Source organism: Trachinotus anak, unplaced genomic scaffold (assembly GCF_046630095.1).
Source record: "Trachinotus anak isolate AG129_WGS33_773 ecotype Australia unplaced genomic scaffold, CSIRO_AGI_Tana_v1 ptg000021l, whole genome shotgun sequence".
Taxonomy (NCBI): Eukaryota; Metazoa; Chordata; class Actinopteri; order Carangiformes; family Carangidae; genus Trachinotus; species Trachinotus anak.
Window position 1 is genome coordinate 14,950,889 of NW_027273872.1, and position 22,343 is coordinate 14,973,231.

The 22,343-nt window shown below is 41.6% G+C and overlaps 3 protein-coding genes across 44 annotated transcripts in view; all 3 read right to left on the bottom strand.

Moving 5' to 3' along the window:
- Positions 1 to 22,343, bottom strand: part of LOC139606386 (protocadherin gamma-C5-like) — a 276,343-nt gene that overhangs the window by 34,386 nt on the left and 219,614 nt on the right. Inside the window, exon 1 of one of the 42 annotated variants that reach the window (XM_071458516.1) lies at positions 19,375 to 22,339. The exons of 37 other annotated variants lie outside the window; for them this stretch is intronic. In XM_071458516.1, coding sequence (XP_071314617.1) covers positions 19,375 to 22,032 — 2,658 coding nt within the window. In that variant the 5' untranslated portion in view covers positions 22,033 to 22,339. 4 more of the 42 variants (XM_071458518.1, XM_071458517.1, XM_071458519.1 and 1 more) reach the window with 4 other exon arrangements.
- Positions 383 to 3,253, bottom strand: LOC139606396 (protocadherin gamma-C5-like). The gene has a single exon (XM_071458577.1). The coding sequence runs from the start codon at positions 2,870 to 2,872 to the stop codon at positions 383 to 385; it is 2,490 nt and encodes an 829-aa protein (XP_071314678.1). The 5' UTR covers positions 2,873 to 3,253.
- LOC139606391 (protocadherin gamma-C5-like) lies at positions 3,389 to 10,097 on the bottom strand. The gene has a single exon (XM_071458571.1). The coding sequence runs from the start codon at positions 6,300 to 6,302 to the stop codon at positions 3,597 to 3,599; it is 2,706 nt and encodes a 901-aa protein (XP_071314672.1). The 5' UTR covers positions 6,303 to 10,097; the 3' UTR covers positions 3,389 to 3,596.

Below are 22,343 nucleotides of genomic sequence, written 5' to 3' on the forward strand. Positions count from 1 at the left end.
AGGCAGTTTAAGTCTTCAAAAGCTTAAGAAGAGTATAGTTGTAATGCTCAACGATGTCAAAATGCCACATATGGGCTACGATTCATAGACATCAATTTACCTCAAGGTTCTGTCACTTTTATTTTTCATATTTAGTGCGTGTTTTGTAAGAATGCACAGGTATTTCAGCCCAAAAGTGATAATGTTCAGAGGGATGTGTGTTGGTTATGACACAAAATATGTTTCTGTTATATGTGGATTAAAAATTATGCAGATGTGAATTTGAGTAGATGATGCTGTAGCAATGTTTCATGCATCGTATCAAATCAAATCCCTTTGAAGAAAAAATGACTAATGAGAAATTTAAGGGAATTTTGGATGAGAATTTACACAAAAGATTATTTTATTGTCCTCTCACCTGCTGGCTCTCAAAGGTCCAGGTGCTGTCGGGTAAAGACGCATCCAGGACACTGATCACCTCCTTAAAGTCGGTGGTGCTGCTGGGCTTAATCAGAGTGAAATCACTGTACTCTGACATTGGAGACATACAGGACCTGAAGGACTGACTCTGAGACAACATGTCTCCTCCCAGGACCTCCACATACTTTATAGGTCCATCAGTGTTGAGCTGAATCTGCAGGTTTCTGTTGGGGTTCTTGTAATCATCACAGTCGCTCCGTCTCATGCAGCAACTACCGCTGCTCCTGCTGCTCCTGATGCATTTAACCGCTAAGATGAGGAAAGTCACCAGAGACAGCACGGACACCGAGGCCAGAGACAGAATCAAATAAAGGGTGATTCTCCCAGTTTTCTTGCTGGGCTCGGCCGCTTTCTGACGGAGGTCTAAGATGGGCTCATGGAGACCGTCCTCCAGCAGGATGGACACCGTGACGGTGGACGACTGGACCGGTTCCCCGTCGTCCTTGATCTCTATCAGCAGCCTCTGAGAGGAGTCGTCCTGCTCGGACACAGCGCGTTTAGTCCTCACCTCCCCTGTGTACAGGTTGACAGTGAACAGAGAGGCGTCTGTGGCCTCCGCCAGTCTGTAGGAGATCCAGGCGTTATGGCCCGAGTCAGCGTCCACGGCCGTCACCTTAGTGACCAGGTGACCCGCTTTAGCGGAGCGGGGCATCCTCTGATGAGAGAGGGAGCCCAGGGCGGCGGAGGAGGGGTAAATAACAGCGGGGGCGTTGTCGTTCTGGTCCAGGATAAAAACATGGACTGTGGCGTTGCTGCTGAGACACGGAGAGCCCTGATCCTTTGCCTGAACCTGAATCTGAAACACCTTCAGCTTCTCATAGTCAAACGAGTGCATGCTGTAGATGCTGCCGTTATCTGAGTTGATGTAAACATAGGACGAGACAGAGACGTCCTGCACTTTAGAGTCCAGTATAGAGTAAGAGATTTTAGCATTTTCACCAAAGTCCAGGTCAGAGGCTGATACTGAGTACAGTATAGACCCTGGTACCCCATTCTCTTTCAAATATACATTATAGGAGGGCTGAGTGAATACAGGGGGGTTGTCATTCACATCAGTTATGGTGACGTGAATAGTTTTCTTACTGGACAGAGGGGGAGAGCCTGAATCAGTGGCTGTTATCTCAATGTTATATTCAGAGACATTTTCTCGGTCTAAAATACCGCTGGTAACCAGTGCGTAATTTTGGGAAAACGAAGGTTTAAGGGCAAATTGAGATTTCTTAATGAGCTGTAATGTTACTTTACCGTTGTCACCGGAATCAAGGTCTCGGGCACTGAGTAAAGCTACTACAGTACCATTTGGCGAGTCTTCGCGCACTGGCTTTGGATGAGAGGTGAGTATTATTTCTGGGGCATTATCGTTAACATCTAAAACTTCAACATGCACAGTACAGTGCCCTTCCATTCTCGGAATGCCTTTGTCTTTCGCACTTATGTCTATTTCATAATTTGAAGTTGATTCATAATCTAGATTTCCTTTTAGAAATATAGTTCCCGATATCTGATCAATACTAAAAACAGAGAGAACAGTATCTGATGTGTGCGCTCCAAACGAGTATTCTATTTCTCCGTTTTGATCATCGTCCATATCTGATGCTTTTGTTTGTAGAATCATTGCACCCTCTGCAGCATTTTCATTTATAGATATCTTATACAAGGTTTTCTCAAAAACAGGAACATTATCGTTAATGTCAAGGACTTTGATAGATATTTGAGAGGTTCCTGATCTCACCGGGTTGCCTCCATCTAGAGCTGTTAACAAAAGCTTGTGAACAGCCTTTTTCTCTCTGTCTAAAACTTTTGCTAAAATCAATTCAGGGACTTTCCTTCCACCGGCAACTTCTTTAACTCTAATATTAAAACATTCGTCTTTACTGAGAGTGTATGACTTCAATGAATTACTACCCACATCTGGGTCTATGGCGCTTTCTAAAGGGAATCGAACCCCTGCAACTGTAGATTCAGCAATCTCCAATGTGATATCATTTGATGGGAACCTGGGCGAATTATCATTTATGTCTTGTATCTCAACTTCAACACGAAAAAGTTGTAATGGGTCTTCAATTACAACTTGCAGTGGCAACACACAGCTGGCGCTTTGTCCACATAAAGCCTCTCTGTCTATTCTGTCATTCACCACCAGCTCGCCCTTCCCCGCATCCACACTGAAATACTGCTCTCCAGCCTCAGAGGCGACTCGCAGTTTACGGTCAAAAATCTCAGACAGTCCCAAACCCAGATCTTTGGCTAGATTTCCTACCACAGAGCCCTGTTTTAGTTCCTCTGGGATGCTGTAACGAGTCTGTCCGTGTATTGTAGTCCACAAGAGAAAGAAATGATGCCACCAAAGCGCCTGCCATCTCCAGTCTCGGTATCCCATTCTCTTTGTCATCCTTGGTCCGTTATAATACATTAATTCCAATCGACATAGTGTATAGAAAAATCCTGAAATCCATCATTGCAGGTATTAATCCCATAGAACATTTATCGAAAATGAGTGAGCTTGAATGTAAACTGAAATATAAAATTTTCATATTGTAAAACACGAGCTCATAGCTGTCTCTCCTCTAGCTCTTTGCAGTCAAGTGTTACAGCGCCGAGGCTGCATGGGGGCAGGGAGTAGATTGCTTTGTACAGTTCTGAATCCTATTGGTGCACAGCATCCATTTCCAACATCCAATGAGAGAGGAACTGATCGACACTCTTAAAGAGGCAGCATGTATTGTGTTTGTGCTCCTTCACTTTAACCAAAGGCTATATTATGAGGGTTATGGAAAGGCAAAGAATGTAAAGAAAAGAAATAATGTAAACCTGCCTGAAATAACTTCAGATGTAAACAATCACATTCTCCACAGTAAAAGGTATTTGTTTGTCGAACGATATTTCTTATTTATTTATTTATTCATTTTTATTTAAAAAAAAAAATTCAGGAAACAATATTTTCCTCTCAAAAACATTTTCAAGTATAGAAGCAAAACACACATGCTCACATTGTTAAATCTTAAGCCTATGGTGTAAGCATCCCTGTGTCCCACTAAGAGTCGCTGTCCACGTCCGTGGTGCTGAACTATTCAGGAAGGGCTATGGACATGTGCACACGTGAGTCTGTATTGGCAGATGTCTTGAGCACAGTTATTTTAACTGTTTCTGAAAACAGTCTTGCCAATTATGATTATTATTGATAGATAGATAGATAGATAGATAGATAGATAGATAGATAGATAGATAGATAGATAGATAGATAGATAGATAGATGTTGTTTTGACAACTGATTGACTTTCATAACACACTATGATATTATCATTTATTTTTCTATAAAATAGCCATGATCTTTGTATCTCCATTATTAACATAAATGGTAGTTCTCTGCTCACCTGCTGGCTCTCAAAGGTCCAGGTGCTGTCGGGTAAAGACGCATCCAGGACACTGATCACCTCCTTAAAGTCGGTGGTGCTGCTGGGCTTAATCAGAGTGAAATCACTGTACTCTGACATTGGAGACATACAGGACCTGAAGGACTGACTCTGAGACAACATGTCTCCTCCCAGGACCTCCACGTACTTTATAGGTCCATCAGTGTTGAGCTGAATCTGCAGGTTTCTGTTGGGGTTCTTGTAATCATCACAGTCGCTCCGTCTCATGCAGCAACTACCGCTGCTCCTGCTGCTCCTGATGCATTTAACCGTTAAGATGAGGAAAGTCACCAGAGACAGCACGGACACCGAGGCCAGAGACAGAATCAAATAAAGGGTGATTCTCCCAGTTTTCTTGCTGGGCTCGGCCGCTTTCTGACGGAGGTCTAAGATGGGCTCATGGAGACCGTCCTCCAGCAGGATGGACACCGTGACGGTGGACGACTGGACCGGTTCCCCGTCGTCCTTGATCTCTATCAGCAGCCTCTGAGAGGAGTCGTCCTGCTCGGACACAGCGCGTTTAGTCCTCACCTCCCCTGTGTACAGATTGACAGTGAACAGAGAGGCGTCTGTGGCCTCCGCCAGTCTGTAGGAGATCCAGGCGTTATGGCCCGAGTCAGCGTCCACGGCCGTCACCTTAGTGACCAGGTGACCCGCTTTAGCGGAGCGGGGCATCCTCTGATGAGAGAGGGAGCCCAGGGCGGCGGAGGAGGGGTAAATAACAGCGGGGGCGTTGTCGTTCTGGTCCAGGATAAAAACGTGGACTGTGGCGTTGCTGCTGAGACACGGAGAGCCCTGATCCTTTGCCTGAACCTGAATCTGAAACACCTTCAGCTTCTCATAGTCAAACGAGTGCATGCTGTAGATGCTGCCGTTATCTGAGTTGATGTAAACATAGGACGAGACAGAGACGTCCTGCACTTTAGAGTCCAAGATGGAGTAGGAAATCTTCGCGTTGTCACCCGAATCAGAGTCAGAGGCTGATACTGAGCACAAAATCTTCCCAGGAGGATAGTTCTCTTTTACATAGACGACATAAGAAGGCTGGGAGAAAACTGGTGGGTTGTCATTTACATCTAATAATTCAACAAGTATTATTCTTTCACTTGATAGAGGGGGTTTTCCAGAATCAGAAGCACTTATCTTTACATTATAATGGCCATTTTTTTCACGGTCAAGTGGCCCATTCGTCACTAATGAATAATGGTTAGAGACCGACGGATTTAATTTGAAGGGGTATTGGGAAGATACGGTCAACGTTACCTTGCCATTGTCACCGGAATCTGGGTCTTTTGCACTAATCAATGCAATAACTGTTCCAATTGCAGAATCCTCTGGAACAGGTGTTGTTAAAGACGTCACTATTATTTCAGGAACATTGTCATTAATGTCAACTATTTTAACTTCGACACTACAATGCCCATCCATTTTAGGATTGCCTTTGTCTTTAGCAATTATGTCAAATCTGTGTAAAGCGTTTGTTTCATGGTCTAAAATTCCTTTGACAACAATAGCTCCAGAGGAATGTTTAATGTCAAATAACGATAAAATTAGATCCGTAGTTTGCTCAGCAAAAAAATATTCAATTTCTCCATTCAGTCCTTCATCTGCATCTGTAGCTTTAACTTGCAGTATTTCAGTTCCAGGTGTTGCCTTTTCGCTGATATTAGCTTCATACACCTGTCTCTCAAATTGTGGCGCATTGTCATTGTTGTCAAGTACTACAACTGTAATTTCAGATGTCCCTGAGCGCACCGGATCTCCGCCATCTACAGCGGTGAGGATAAGACTATGTACAGGCAGCTTTTCTCGATCAAGAGGTTTTTCGAGGACCAGTTCAGGGATTTTTCTCCCGTCCTTGTGGTTTTTAACAGTCAACTTGAAATTGTCGTTTTTGCTTATGAGGTATGTGCGTACAGAATTTGTGCCGACATCAGGATCCTGTGCACTCTCTAAAGGAAATCGCGCGCCTGGATTCACCAGCTCTGCAATTTCCAACACTTTCTCTTTAGTAAGAAAACTAGGAGAATTATCGTTTGCATCCTGTATTTCAATTTCGACTCTGTGCAGCTGCAGAGGGTTATCTATAACCAGCTCCAAAGGCAACAAACACGTCGGTCTTTGTCCGCACAGTTCCTCCCTGTCTATTCTGTCAGTCACCACCAGCTCCCCCTTGCCCAAGTCCACACTGAAATACTGCTTACCAGCTTCCGAGGTTATCCGCAATTTACGTCTATACAGTTCAGATACAACCAAACCCAAATCTTTGGCTAGATTTCCTACCACAGTGCCCTGCTTCACTTCCTCCGGGATGCTGTAGCGAATCTGTCCATCAATTGTACTCCACAATAGAAAGAAATGATGCCACCACAAAAAAACCTGCCATGCAGGCAGTTTGTTCCACATTATTCCTCGCTCCATAAATCCCATCTCTCTTCACTCCAATCCCAACTTCTTAAATGATTAAGTAGAGAAGGTCTATAATCCAATGTAAATGCGTCCTCATACATAACAGTCATGCTTTGTGTCTGCATATCCTTCCCCTCCTGTGCAGAGCATTGCGATGGTTACGACGCTGAAGCTACTCGGTGAGACGGAGTAGATCTCTTTGTACAGCTCTGGTTGCCATTGGTGGACAAAATATACCTACTTCCACCAATCAAGGCATCAGTGAACATCTACAGGGCAGTGACGTAAAAGTATGACCCACAGGAAAAAATGGTTTCAATTACTCTGTTATATGAGCTGTCAATTACTACTACTCATTAGTCTGCCTATCACCATACAACAGTTTTAAAATGTATATTTTAGGACAGTAAATGTAATATCATTTGATACTACTCATCTAACAATCTCCCCATAACCTTCAACGTTTTTTTAAAATGTGTATTTCAAGACTATATATATAAATATAAATATAAAATCGTGAATACTACCCATTTAACAGTTTTTCCATTTAAATCAGTTATATATAACTGATTTTAAATGTATGTATGAAGAATATAAACATAAATATAAAGACTATACAATACGCTAATTATTAAAAACTGCTCTAGATAATAGATGATTAAAGTACAGTGTCTTGCATATAACTGGAAGAGTGATCAAGATACGATCACTCATATAATTCTTTGTCTTAATCCATCTGTGCTCTTGCCTGTATCTACCTGCAAGCATGCACATGCCTTTGTGGCTGACAAGGCTCTCCGTTGCCTTCCTGTGGCCAGAGAAAGACAGTGCAGCCTGCACACACGTCATTACGTCTTCACAGCTCTCAACAAGCCCCAGAGACATAACTCTGTCAGCAGCCAACGTAAAATACCCGTATGGAGGTCTGTAGGGCAAATGAAAAGGGAGGGGGAGCTCAGATGGTGTAGGAAGGCGTTTACTCCTGATCTCTCCCTTTCTCTTGGTTTCAGTCACACACACCCACATGCACAGCATTATTTACCCAAATATCGCCGACCAGTTGTACATTTTAGAGACAGATTAGTCTGTGTTATGCATTCTACGCTCAAATCCTTTTAAATTATTTGTTTGGATGTTTTATATTTGACTCATATTAAGCACATTGTTACTTGTATTGAAAAGTGCTATACATAAATAATAATAATAATAACAATTATTATTAGTAGTAGTAGTTTTTTTTAACATGTAAATGTAAACATGTACTGGTTGCAGGCATTATAAACTGACAAATAAAATGATAATAAAGTTCAAAAGGATAATTATCCACAACAACTTGTGCAAATCGACATGAAATAATAAACCTCTAATATCTGCAATCGTCATTTGCTCTAAGTGGAGGCGGGCGACAGAGGGAGATGTAGAGAGGCAGTGTGGGAGACGGCGAGAGGGAGGGGGGGAGCGCTGGAGCTGCTTTCAGCACCACGGAGGTGGACAGCGCCACACAGGCGGCCAACCGCTGCCGCTGCAAGTTGCTGCTGGAGCTCTCACTGAAGACAGTAGGCAGCCAGGATGTCGAAACCTCAACATCCTCACTGTTTTACTAACTGAATACCGGAATACATACAAGATTACATCGTGCCAGAGGCTCTCCCAATTAAATTTTACTGTTGTAAACACAGGGATGGAAAATAATAACAGTGAAAGCTCAAGAATGTAGTCACACTTACAATGATGCAATTTGGGAAAGTATAAAAATATATTATTCTGATGTTATACCTACAGGGAAGGGAAGCACACATTCAGAGAAGTTAGATAATGACATAATTTAGGATTCAATTATCAAGGCAGCACTTGTCCATTTACGTCTTAAATAGTTTTGATGCTGTTTTGCTACAAGTCCAGGGAGGCTATTTCCAAGAGTGATATTTGTAGGCATCAAGAAACAACAAGCATATTTCTAATGTACACATTTGGAGGCACAGCACACATGCATTTCACTCAAACTTAAAATTTCAAGTTAAGCTTAATATTGCACATGTTCACTGCCAGTTGCTGATCTGCAGTGCACAGGGCTGAAGAGTTTTCCTTTTTACTAAAGCTTACAGATATTTTATCAGTACACAAGGGAAGGCAAAACAATCCATCTGTGCCATCATGAATTTTCTATTCTGTACTGGCTTGAGCACATCTCATTTCACAATCGACAGGAGGCAGGGAACACCCTGGACAGGCTACTAATACATCACAGGGTTAATATACTGTACAATTACTACATTTACACCCACATAGACTGTCAGTTGGCCAGGGTATATGAACTTGCTGTGAGGTGACTACTGTCATAACTACTGTGCTAAGCCCATCTTTGATCAGTCATTGATCAAAAATGAAAATGACTATGGAGTTAATGCACACTTTGGTTCGTATCCAAACCTGCATTAGAAGAACTGATACTGAGTGAGTAAAAAACAGAGCAACACATGAAGGCTGCGATGCAATAGAATACAAGAGACCTATAAAAACTATAAATACTACCCAACATACAGTATTTTTAGGTTTTGTTGTTAAATCAGTTATATGGTATGTTTTCACGCTGGAATGTGTGGTCTTGTTGTTGGTCTGCATTATATAACAAGTTTTTCTAGTCTTTGTCTACTTGAGTTGGGGCAATTGTGGTGCTGTGGTGACCCAGTGATGAGTGAGGGTAGGTTAGATAACAGGAAGACCTATCTGTATAACACAATACAGTTCAACAGCATCACAAACACCCTCCAAAATTACTGTACAGTTGATTCAAAACCTCCCAAAAACCTATCTTATCAGAACCTGATAGACTGACAACTCCATGTATGAAGAACAACTTGTGATATAATGCAATCCAGTACATCAACATTACAAATTACAGCTTCTTTATTTGACACCCCCCCCTTGCCTGAGTTTTAGTCAATTTCTTCTGATATGCTAAAATACTGCATGTAGCTTCATGGTGTCTTATTAACAAACTTTTTGTGTCACATGGTTTGAATTTTTCTATACTGTCACTTGTGTTGTACCCATTGTCTTGCAATATTTCATTTAGTGACTGTGATGTCATGCTCTCTGAGTGTATGCTGGCCTAGAGCACCAAACCAAAGGCTAAATGACGCAGTGCTGGACAGTATATTCATTGCAACCTCATTCAGGCATGAGTTACTTTAACAGTTGGTCTCTCCTGCTCATACTTTTTTTTTTTTAAACCTGGTAAGCCTGTTAGTAGGGAGAGCTGTCTGACTGTTCAAATGTGTTGTTCAAATGTACTAAATAGTACAAACTGAAAATGAGACTATCTACAGAGGTTTAACTTGTCATTTGATACCCAGAGACTACTAATAAAATGTAAGTGTCTGTATATATACAGCAAAAATTGTAAATTATGTCCATGTGTTGATGAGTGTCATGCAGAGCAACACCTCAGACAAAAGAATCACATCATGTATGAGCATCAAGGCACTCACGCTGTCACTCATGATCTGCTGTTAACAAAAGGTCTGTCCATCAACACCTGCTTAATGTTATCATCAGTGGTGCTGGATGTTTTGTGAGGTATATAAACATGTGTGCCGCTTGTGGAAAATCTGATTAAGTGTTTGACTCAGTTCCAATGTGTGATATTTGCACACTGTAAAACTAGTCACTGTTATAGTTTGTGTTTGAATCCTGTTATTGTATGGTGATCTAGAGCATGATGTTCAGCTGTCAGTGTGGCAGTAATCTGTTTGTAGAATAATAAAAGATTGCACTACTGCATGTGTTTGATGGTTAGAACAGTATGAATGAAAACTTTTTCTTACCTTATTTGGTGAGTCAGGATTGAACAGGAGTCAGGGAGGGAACAGGAACAACACCAGGTAACAAGGAGGGCACATGAAAGAGAAAAACAAGAGAGAAAGGATGTCAGTTAGACTGGTGGTCAGAAAACAGAGCCTGGCTTTGGGAAGGCTTACCACACATACTTACCGTGAGGCTCAGAACAAAGGATGGTGTGATTATGTGTGTTAATTCACAGAATATGTCATTTTTGTTTATTTTGCTTGATAATAAAGCGTCTCTCATAATTGGATTGCTCAATTGGATCTGCTGTGTGTGCACTTGAACTATCAAAGTTTAAAAATGTGGAAACAATTATGTGTCACTTGATCTGTAAACTGTGTCAGTACAGCACTGACAAGATTAAGTGCCCATCAGCACATGCTATATAGTGGCTTGTTGTTAAACACAATGCAAACAAACACAAAAGTATGATACAGTTATTTCATGTATTATGATGGTAATATAACAATTAGAGTTGCATGCTGAATAATATTCACATTACATTATGTGTGTGTTTGTGTCTGTGAGAGACTGAATGAGCTAGAGATAGAGAGAGAGAGAGAGAGAGAGAAAAAGAGAGAGAGAAAGAGAGAGAGAGGACGGAGCTTGAGGGAAGCTTTTTGTTATGCTGTCCTCGTAAGAGGGGTGATTATTATAACAATGACCAAGACAAAAAATGTTGATATTTTTTCTTGAAAAAACAGGTCACTGTAGCTGCTTTAAAAATATTTTCAGTTGTGCAATAGAAAGTAAGTACATTAATCTACCACAACACCCCCCAAAAAACAAACAAACAAACAAACAAACAAAAAACAACAACAAAAACAACAATAACAACAACAAAAAAAACAGAAGGATATACATACTTTGGTAAAATCCAACAATTTCAGCCTGAACTGCTGCACAAAGCCACTACCCTCACAGCAACAGCAGGGGGCCTCAAGGCGATGCCCTGAGATAAATCCATGCCTTATTAATGAGATTCTCTGATCTGTGACCCTGTGTTTGTCACAGCTGATGTGTGCATGAGTGTCTTTGTGAGGGCAACACCTGCTTTTTCAGATTGGTGCACCACAGTTTAAATAAAAGTGTAGATAATATACCTTGTGTGTATGAAAATGAATTTTAAGTAATAAGATACGATCAGGGTGTTCTCCAAAACATGCATACATAGAAAATAAACGGGTCACTCAGGAAAGCAAGCAACAAAGATACAAAGGATACCAAGAGGATGTTTTCTATCCATATAAAATAAACACAGAATTTAATAAGACATTAGTTGATCTAAGCTTATATATTGGTCAATACAATTATAATGGACACAAGTTTGCTGAAGCAAGGGAAGACAAAACAAACAGGGCAGCACTGATCAGAATAAATAACACAAGCAGCCATGATCACCCCTTCCCCCTCCCTTTTCTCCATCATCATCCCCACCCCAGGTTTGAGGATGCTGCACCTATTTGCCTAAAACAGGGGTGTCTCCTGTCCTCTCAGCAACAACAAATACATGTAGCCATCACATGTTAGGCTGCATCTGCTGCTGACCCCCTGTGGCTCAATGAAAATGGTACGGTCCTGCCAGTGAGTCAGCTTGTTGCTATGGTAACACATCCCACCTCCCTTGCTTGCATCCCACCCTGCTTCCTGCAAGCTGGCAATGGTGGCAAAAAAAAGGAGTTACAAAAACAACATGGAGGATAAAGAAGAAGACAGAGGGAAGGAAGAGAAACACCGCTTAGACACACACACACAAATGTGTACAATGATAATACGTTCTTCAAATAAAGCACATGTTTATATACCACATGGGTATTAAATAATCTCCCGAAAAAAAAAAGGATGAAAAGAGGTGCATAGGATATATTTCCCCTTGTCATAGACATTATGACCTACACAGGGATGAAATGACACAATTTGTGTTTAATGTCTTTTTATAGACAGAACAAAATGTCCTATACTGTGAAATCTCCCACTCCTTTTCTCTGTCTTTCTCTCTCCGCAGCAGAGTGGTGCAGCTGGAGAGGGGGAGGGGAGGGATGCAGAAAATGAGATCAGGAGAAAAAGGAAAGACTGCTAGAAACCAAGAACGACTGCTAAACAGTGACGTTCCAGTTTTAGGCACAATTTGACACAATGTTAACAGATAAAGTAAAGAGTAAATAAAAAATATAAACAAATGATCAAAGCAAATATTCATAGAATTACTGTAACCACTCCATTAGGATACAGTATAATAACAAAGTTAATATAATCCATGATAATTACATGTATGTATTATATTGTAACTACATTATAATATAATTATAATGTAATATAACTATGATCTATAACATCTTTATTTGGCTACAAGGCAAGACTGCGTCTTTCTCCTGATTGACATTTAAAGTATTAAGGTTGAGAACTGGATAGAGCTTGACAGCTTCTGAGAGTCAGACACACACTTACAATCGTGCCAAAATTAGAGGAATTTTGGAATTTATAGACATTATATATATTTCAGTAAACCCTATGTGAATATGTTGTTTTTCAGTCTTTGTGAGCTTGACACAAACTTGGCCATTGTCCCATATTCCACCGTTGTAGGTAATCCCTGGTGTAATCCTATCAGCCAGTACAGACCTCCACACTTCCACCTCTGGGTGACCAACACACATCGAAAGACAACTTGGTTTGTATGTTCTTAAGCACATATATATCTGATTTATCTGACACACAATAAAGTAAAGATAATACAGTTCTATAGTTGCACAAAAGGGTGATCAGGCAAAAACCTCACATTAATATAAGTCATTTTCCTTTACTCTCGAAAGGATGAGTTTGTGTTGGCTAGTAATGAGCCAACACCCCTACCAGTGTGAAAAGCAACCCTTCTCAGCAGTTGGCAAGATAACTCCTGTTGCGTGGGCTCAGAGGTTTAGTTACATAATTAATTTTGTAGTTTACAGTACAGTTCCAACGTGGGAATGTGTCTGAATGACCAAATCGCGCATACACAAAGAGAGACTCAGAACCTTAAACCCACTAGAACTATACCTAGACAGTGAATAAATAACGTGAAAGGAATAGCTGATTCCCTTGTCCTGACTGACACCCCATAGTGACAAGTCACAACCTCCTGACCAGCTACCTATCAACACCTATTTACTATAGATGTTACTATTGCACTATATTTAACAATAAATTTGCCATCTCTACATGTTTTACCAAGCAATATATCAGTAACTGTTACATGAAAAACACGTCTGTTGCTAATAATGGCTGTAAAGATGTGAAATGTGTTAATTCCATTCTAATGTACTTTTTACTTCCCCACTTCCATAATAAAAAAACAGTCATGGTCAGCTATAGAATATCGCCATGTTCTTGAAACTTAAGCAGGATAGATGCCTGCTGAGGAGACGCTTGAAGCTTAGACTTAAGTATGTTTTCTAACTGCTTGACTTTATCTATCTCTATTAGCCCAAGCAGTCTTCAGTTGGAGAGAGTATGATACACTGAAGCTATGTACACATTTGAAAGGAGTCTCTGCGATTCAGCCTCTCCACTGATGGAGATCATTACCCGCAGAGCAGGACAGGATACAAATAGTTGGATGGGCCACCTCAGAATAAGTGAACCCATATTTGAATTCAGGCGCTTATGTACATATTTTTTTCATCTGTTCATATTACACTCAGTGTATGAAAGTGCTGTACATCTCCTCTGTGGGAATGAAGTCACACCAAAAGGCCCCTGATATCTCAAATATCCGGAATATCAACAAAAATACAGTGAGGATTTATACATGAACAACATCCCCACACACATACACACGCACACATAGATCACAGTATGTTGACGGGTCCCACCGGCACACATATGGGAACACAGCTGCTCACCAGACAACTTGGCTAAGAAACCGGAACACTTAAACAAAAGCTCAAGCCTGTGGGAACTGGGAGCTTCGGCATGTGATTATAGTTTTGTGATCAGGAACAGGTTTTAAAAAAACTGATGATGTGGACCTTGCAGGAGATGCAAGTTGGCTGATGACATCTCCAAGATAGGTTTCTTAAACAGAAAGATGAAACACCAACACACTGAAGAGGTACAGCATATGAAAAAGACCAAACTGTGTAGATGGTTGCAAATAGTTTCTGTGAGCTTTGACCCCTAAGGAGACACTGTGGTCAAAAGAATTTATGATGCTCAGTAAAAACGTTTGCCACTATAAACCTGAGAAAATGAGACATAATGGTTCAAACACAGTAGAAGCAGGTAAAGCAGACACAGATGTGGGCTGATAATGATGACAGACTACTTCCAGCGGATATGGGGGTTAATACACTTAACCTAAGTTTCTGCTTTGTAGTTTATCAGCTTCGAGTTTCACATGCACACACAGTATCACACAGACTTTACTGCTAAAACACATACGCCTCCCAGAGCGATTAAACCATGCACACCAGTTGATAGTACTTCCTCCAAAACTGGATGGAACTCCAGCAAACATAACTGTAGGCAGACAATCCTCAGCCACATCATACAAGCATTTAGTCATCACTCATGCATCAACCTAAATATTTAAGTGAAGCTTTGTGTGCCCTTAAGCTGAAGACAAATGTTATTTCCACCAACTTTGAAAGAAGAAAGATATTTTGCACACATGCTTTCATTTTCCTCACCACAGGCGTCATTATAAAGACAGGGTTGTTTGTGCCAAGTCGACCACACTGTCACTTTTACCACACAACAAAGGGGAAAACCACCCTCTGCATGGCTTTCATTTGCGGCACATAATGTAAGCCCTCACAGGTGGAGGCTCTTACAGTAGACAGCAATTCTACTCTATTACTGTGTTAATCATATTAGCACTCTACAGGAGAGTCAGTATTATACAGCCTTTGTCAGATTTCAATACTTTCTAGCCTAATTTCTTCAGAAGCTCAGTTTTCTTTCCTCATTAAATTCTTCCGTTCAAACACATTCAGCCTCTGCCCTGATTTCTGACATCCTCTCGTCATTCCTTATATAACATATGCAGCCCAGATGTCTCTCCCTCTCTCTTGTGACTTATTGCTTTCCATTCATTTATATCCTATCAAGACATATCTCACTCTGTCTGTGTCCTTTACAGCGCAGTCAGTAATCATAGCTCTCACATGTAAGACTTCTCTTAGCCCTACATTTCAACAAAGAGGGCTGCAGATCAAAATGGCTGCTGTGCATCACCAACACAAATGCTGCACAGGGATGGTAGAGACTGTGCTGGTTACCACGTGCCTCTTCCCCTCCCCCGCTGCCTCTCTGCCTCTCCATCACACTGCTTCTCTCCCTTGTTCTCAGTCTCAGCATCTGTAGTGACAGTTCCCTTTTCTCCTTTACCACATTTTAAACCTCTTAATAAATATAATTGTGTCTCTCTTTGTATTCAGTTTATTGATCTGCATCAACTACCTTTGTTATAGTTTGTCTGCGTCCATCCCTGCTTCTTTTTTCTGTGTATGCAGCCCTGTGTCTATGACTGAACCGTGTTGTGAAGGGAACTAGGTCACTGAAAAAATAGTGCACTGCATGGTTGTGTGTTTCTATGCGAGCACAATCTGGAGCAAAGCTGGAGCAGGGATGAGCAGGATTTTTTTTCTTTCATTGTAGCTTTTGTATTAATATCTCACACCTCTGCAGGTCATCACATGATGTTCTGATGGGACATTATAATTCAGCCTGGGAAAGCAGAAATTGATCTAATTCTAGGCAACTAAACATATTCCTACTTGGTTTGTCCACACAAACCATCATGTTTCAACACACAAACCATTATGTTTCAACACACAAATCATCATGTTTCAACACATGTTTCAACACACAAACCATCATGTTTCAACTACTGCTGGCATATAATTGCCAGAACTAGTATATGATAAATAAATCAATATGAACATCAAAGAATGACATGAAAGTAAAAAATGCAGCAAAAATATGCCAGTACATATGTGTGCCCAGCAAGTAATCGGAAATGCATTGTGATTCTTTTTCATCTGAATAAAATGCAAAAATTGGGAGAGCTGAAAAGGAGGCAGAGTAAAAAGGCCTAAACCCTCCCAAAAAAAAAAAAAAAGAAAAAAAAGAAAAACTTGTGTAACCTTAAATTCAACAACACGATAATCTGTGAGAAGCTAAAGACTAAATACTTGTTGACTACTTTTGGCACAATAAGATAAATGTGAGACTGAGAAGACTTTTCAGTGTGTACTTAATAAGTAAAATGGACACAGTATCAGAACTGTCCAAATGATGACTGAACAGTGGATAAACTATATTTAAGGACACAAACATACAAAATAAACAAAAACTATGGAAGGGGGTTTTCCGGAAGCAAGGGATAGGCTGATCTCACCTCGGTGAGCATATTCTCTGACTCTGTTTTATGCCGTGGCACTGTCCTGGTAGCATGATGGTCAACACTCAGGGTGCTCTGGCTGAAGGGTTGAGAACACTTTATATCACTCTTCCGGGAGTCCGTAGTTCCGTACACCTCATAACTGAACGCCTGCTTCAACGTACCGGTACCTCCTACGTCTGCGTAAAGGGGCGGGTAGTACGGAATCACAGGAAGATTCCCACTGGATTTGTAAAACAAGCGCTCGCGTCTCCATCTGTAGATTTTCACTGATATAATAACCACTAAACACGTGATGAAGAGGAAGGAGACCACAGCCAGAGCCAACACTAAGTAAAAAGTCAGGTTGTCATTGTACTCCTTGTCGTGGGTAAAGTCAGTGAACTCCGACAGCACTTCAGGGAAGCTGTCCGCCACCGCTACGTTCACAATGACTGTAGCTGAACGAGAGGGCTGCCCGTTGTCCTCCACTATAACAGTCAGCCTCTGTTTCACTGCATCTTTATCAGTCACTTGGCGGATAGTTCTTATTTCTCCATTCTGTAAGCCCACTTCAAACAGCGCCCTGTCTGTGGCTTTCTGCAGTTTATAGGAGAGCCAGGCATTCTGTCCAGAGTCCACATCAACAGCCACCACTTTAGTCACCAGATAACCCACATCTGCTGACCGAGGCACCATTTCAGCCACCAGAGAGCCACCAGTCTGGACTGGGTACAGGACCTGAGGAGGGTTGTCGTTCTGGTCCTGGATCAGTATTTTCACAGTCACGTTGCTACTGAGTGGAGGAGAGCCTCCATCCTGAGCTTTGACGCGAATATGGAACTCTTTTGTTTGCTCATAGTCGAAGGAACGCACAGCAAGTATCTCTCCACTCTCTGCATTCACAGAAAAGTAAGCCGAGGCTGACATCCCATTCAGTTGGCTATCCTCAAGGAAATAGGAAATGCGCGCATTGTTCCCAGAGTCTTTGTCAGTGGCTTTGACAGAGAGGAGTGACATGCCAGGTGAATTATTTTCACTGATAAAAGCGTTCAGAGATGGTTGTGGGAACATTGGGGCGTGATCGTTTACGTCTGATAATCTTAAATTAATTGTTTTGTTTGATGAATAAGGCGGGGAACCCTCGTCCATTGCTGTTATTGTAATATTATATTCAGGCACTGTTTCACGGTCTAAGACGTCGTCAGACATCAGGCTATAAAAATTAGTCGATGATGACTTGATTTTGAAAGGTAGATCTGGGCTAATAAAACACTTAACTTGGCCATGTTTACCTGAGTCCAAGTCTTTGACATTGAGCATAGCTATAACAGTGTCAGGAGCGGAGTCCTCTGGTATGGGATTAGAGAGGGAAATTATGCTTATGACAGGGGCATTGTCATTTAGGTCTGTCACCTCAATTAGCACCTTGCTTGTGTCTGCCAACCCTCCTTTGTCTTTAGCTTCAATATCTATTTCATAATGTTTGGCTTTTTCGTAATCTAAAACACCGATCACGGCTATTTCCCCGGTATTGGGGTCCATGTTAAACAGGGATGCTGCACCATCGGTATGGTGGGAGAACGAATACATTAACTCTTCGTTTGCTCCCTTATCATCATCAGTGGCGCTGACTTTTAAAATAACGGTGCCCTTCGACGCGTTTTCGGGAACTGCTGCTCTATAAACAGACTGACTGAATACTGGTGCATTGTCATTTGCGTCTAAAACATCGACATTTATTTTGACAGAACCCGATTTCTGAGGATTACCACCGTCAAACGCGGTCAGGGTCAACCTATGCTCTTCTTGTTTCTCTCTATCAAGGGATGTGTGAAGAACCATTTCAATATATTTAGTTCCATCAGACCGAGAAACAATATTCAATTTGAAATTATCTGCAGGGTTGAGTTTATATGTTTGAACGGTGTTATGTGCTACATCCGGATCTCTGGCACTCTCAAGGGAATAACGAGCGCCTGGTGAGGCAGATTCACTAACCTGGAAATTGTATTCCTTCTTCGAAAAGAACGGAGCATTATCATTAATATCTGTGATCTCTACATCAATTCGATGCAACTCCATTGGATTGTCTAGGATGATTTGGAAATGAAGAGAGCAGGGAGACACTTGCTTGCACAATTCTTCTCTGTCTATCCGTTTAGCCACGACCAGAGTTCCTTTTTCTGCATTCAGACCAATGTACTCACTGCCGTCCTCGGTAAATATCCTAGCCCGCCCAGATCTCAGCCGTTTAACGTCCAAGCCTAAATCCTGAATGATATTCCCGACTAGGGAGCCCGTCGCCATTTCCTCAGGTATAGAATAACGGACCTGCCCGAGAGCCATTTCTGCGACACAAATGATGAGAAGCAGCGGCCTCCATGAAAATGATCTTTCTTCGGCCACACAACAGAGAACGCCCATCATGGCCAGAGCGTTTGTAGAATATGAATCTAAAAACGAATCAGTGTTGAAATCCGACCAGATAGGCTGTGTGATCATGAGCTCATTGCTAAACACTGGGCGCTTGGCTTCGTCAGGATACAGTTCCGATTAAAATAGAGCTCTAACAACGCATCAGACAGACGAGGGAGGAATTCACTCAGGAAAGGGTCCTTATTTTTCTCACACTAACCAACAGCGGCACTTAGGGACGTAAAATGAAATTGCAGAAATACATAATATAATATTTATAGGCTACATATTGAGATCTCATGATAGATAGATGGATAGATAGATAGATAGATAGATAGATAGATAGATAGATAGATAGATAGATAGATAGATAGATAGATAGATAATATGGTGGTCATGATTTTGTGTCTCTGTCCATGGTACTGGACACTAGAGATAGTTGTATTTTCTTCTACTGTCAATTCTAACCTCTAGAGGAGAGTCAGGTTCATCCAGGATGCTCTTTTCATTCTGTATCCGCTGCATCGTCCCTGTAGAACTGGGGTCCATTATCAGCACGTTTTGACTACCAGCTCTGCCGAACTTACAGTCACTCTTTCTGGAGTCAGTCGTCCTGCACACCTCGTAATTGTACACGTGTTGGAGAGTCCCTGTCCCCAAAGTGTCTGAGTAACGTGGAGGATAATATGGAATCACAGGGAGACTGGAGTGATACAGGATGCGAGACTGTCTCCATCTGTAGATTTTCACTGATATAATAACCACTAAACACGTGATGAAGAGGAAGGAGACCACAGCCAGAGCCAACACTAAGTAAAAAGTCAGGTTGTCATTGTACTCCTTGTCGTGGGTAAAGTCAGTGAACTCCGACAGCACTTCAGGGAAGCTGTCCGCCACCGCCACATTCACAATGACTGTAGCTGAACGAGAGGGCTGCCCGTTGTCCTCCACTATAACAGTCAGCCTCTGTTTCACTGCATCTTTATCAGTCACTTGGCGGATAGTTCTTATTTCTCCATTCTGTAAGCCCACTTCAAACAGCGCCCTGTCTGTGGCTTTCTGCAGTTTATAGGAGAGCCAGGCATTCTGTCCAGAGTCCACATCAACAGCCACCACTTTAGTCACCAGATAGCCCACATCTGCTGACCGAGGCACCATTTCAGCCACCAGAGAGCCGCCAGTCTGGACTGGGTACAGAACCTGAGGAGGGTTGTCGTTCTGGTCCTGGATCAGTACTTTCACAGTCACATTACCACTGAGTGGAGGAGAGCCTCCATCCTGAGCTTTGACACGGAACTGGAAATCTTTGATCTGCTCGTAGTCAAAAGAGCGCACTGCATGGATGACTCCACTATCAGCACTAACGGACACATATGAGGAGACCGGCACTCCGTTAACAGAGGAGTCCTCCAGTATGTAAGAAACACGGGCATTCTGGTTCCAGTCAGCGTCTCTGGCTTTCACTGTGAATATAGAGAGGCCTGGTGTGTTGTTTTCGACAATGTAGGCCTCATATGAGCTCCTCTCAAAGACAGGAGCGTTGTCATTCACATCAGAGATCTGTAAGGTGAGAGTGACGCTGCTGGAGAGGGAGGGCACTCCCTCATCAGAGCAGGTCACTGTAATATTATACTCAGAGGCTGTTTCTCTGTCTAATTCACTGTCAGTCACTAAACTATAGAAATCATTGGTTGTAGATTTCATCACAAAAGGAATATTATTATTTATATTGCATTGTACCTTGCCGTTTTCACCCGAGTCTACGTCTTCAATATTTATCATTGTCACAACAGTACCAGGTTTGGCATCTTCTGATATTACGTTTGATTTAGACATTATGTGAATATCGGGTTTATTGTCGTTCATATCAATGACGTCGATCTTCACTTTACAGGAGTCAACCAGTCCTCCATCATCACTTGCACGAACGTTTATCTGAAATGTTCGAGCTTTTTCATAGTCAACATTTCCTTTCAGCCGAATTTCACCACTTTCATCATTTACTTCAAATAACCCACGGGCATGATTTAATATACTTGAAATAGAATAAGTTATTCTACCATTAGATCCATGATCAGCATCTGTAGCAGTAACCGTCAGTACAATTGTTCCTACTGGTGCATTTTCTTTTATGGAGGCTTTATAAATGGGCTGTGTAAAAACAGGAGCGTTGTCGTTCACGTCTAAAACAGTGATCAGAATTTGCATTGTTCCTGACATCTGCGGCTCTCCTCCATCTACCGCCGTCAGAACTAAAGACAGGTGTTCGTGCTTTTCTCTGTCAAGAGGTTTCTCTAACACCATTTCGACATTTTTCGTTCCGTCTGCTTGATCATGTAATTTAACAATAAAGTTATCTCTAGGTTCAAGTTTATATGTTTGCAGTCCATTTGAACCTACATCAGGATCAACTGCGCGATCTAATATGAATTTCGCCCCACTAACAGCGGATTCACTAATTTTAAATCTGACGTCGTTCTTTTCGAAGGACGGGGGGTTATCATTCACATCTGTGATTTCAATAGTCACGCTGTAAAATTCCATCGGATTCTCTAATATAATCTGAAAATGCAAAGCACAAGGCGTCGTTTGTCCACAGAGCGACTCTCTGTCTATTCTGTCTCTGATGAGGAGGACTCCTCTCTCCGTATTCAGCTCAATATATTCGCCACTGTCTCGAGTAAATATACGAGCCTTACCCGATTGAAGCCTTCTAACATCTAAGCCAAAATCCTTGGCCATGTTTCCGACTAGAGAACCTTTTGGCATTTCCTCAGGAATGGAATAGCTGACCTGTCCGAGCACCAAGCCGAGAGACAGGACGGACAAAAATAGCAGTACTTGCCCTCTCATTGTTCTGTCCGACATTATCCCAGTATAACCATCAACGTTTTTTTGAACATTTATCTTCCCCAATTGAAAGGACAACACAGGTTTTAAATTATATTCCCGGTATGAAAAAGTATTCGACGTCCTGTATCTCCGGTAAATTCCAGACGGTGCGCTTTGCTTTTGCCTCTTTCTCTCTCTAAAATAAAGACCTGATGGGAGGGACAAAGAGTCTGTGGTAAATCTGATACGAACTGGCCAACAGCGGCACTCTGAGTTCATAAAGTCAAATTGCATCTGAAATGTGCAAAATTAAATCGATATGCTTAGATTGAGAAAAAAAAGAGCAATAGTTCCCCTGAAACTGGGTAGTGTTGCTTGATATATCAGTTAACTGACAAATGAAACAGTACCTATATGAGGAATATGAGATATGAATGTTAGATGTAAATACAATTTTGAAAAATATATCTATAGCAACCAAAGACAAGATAATGCACGTCGTGGAACATGGAATCGTGTCGCTCTCCAAGGTGCTGAAATTAAGAGGAAAGTTATTTCAACGCTTAAAAGCGTGACTTTAACGTATGAACAGATAGCTAGCTAAG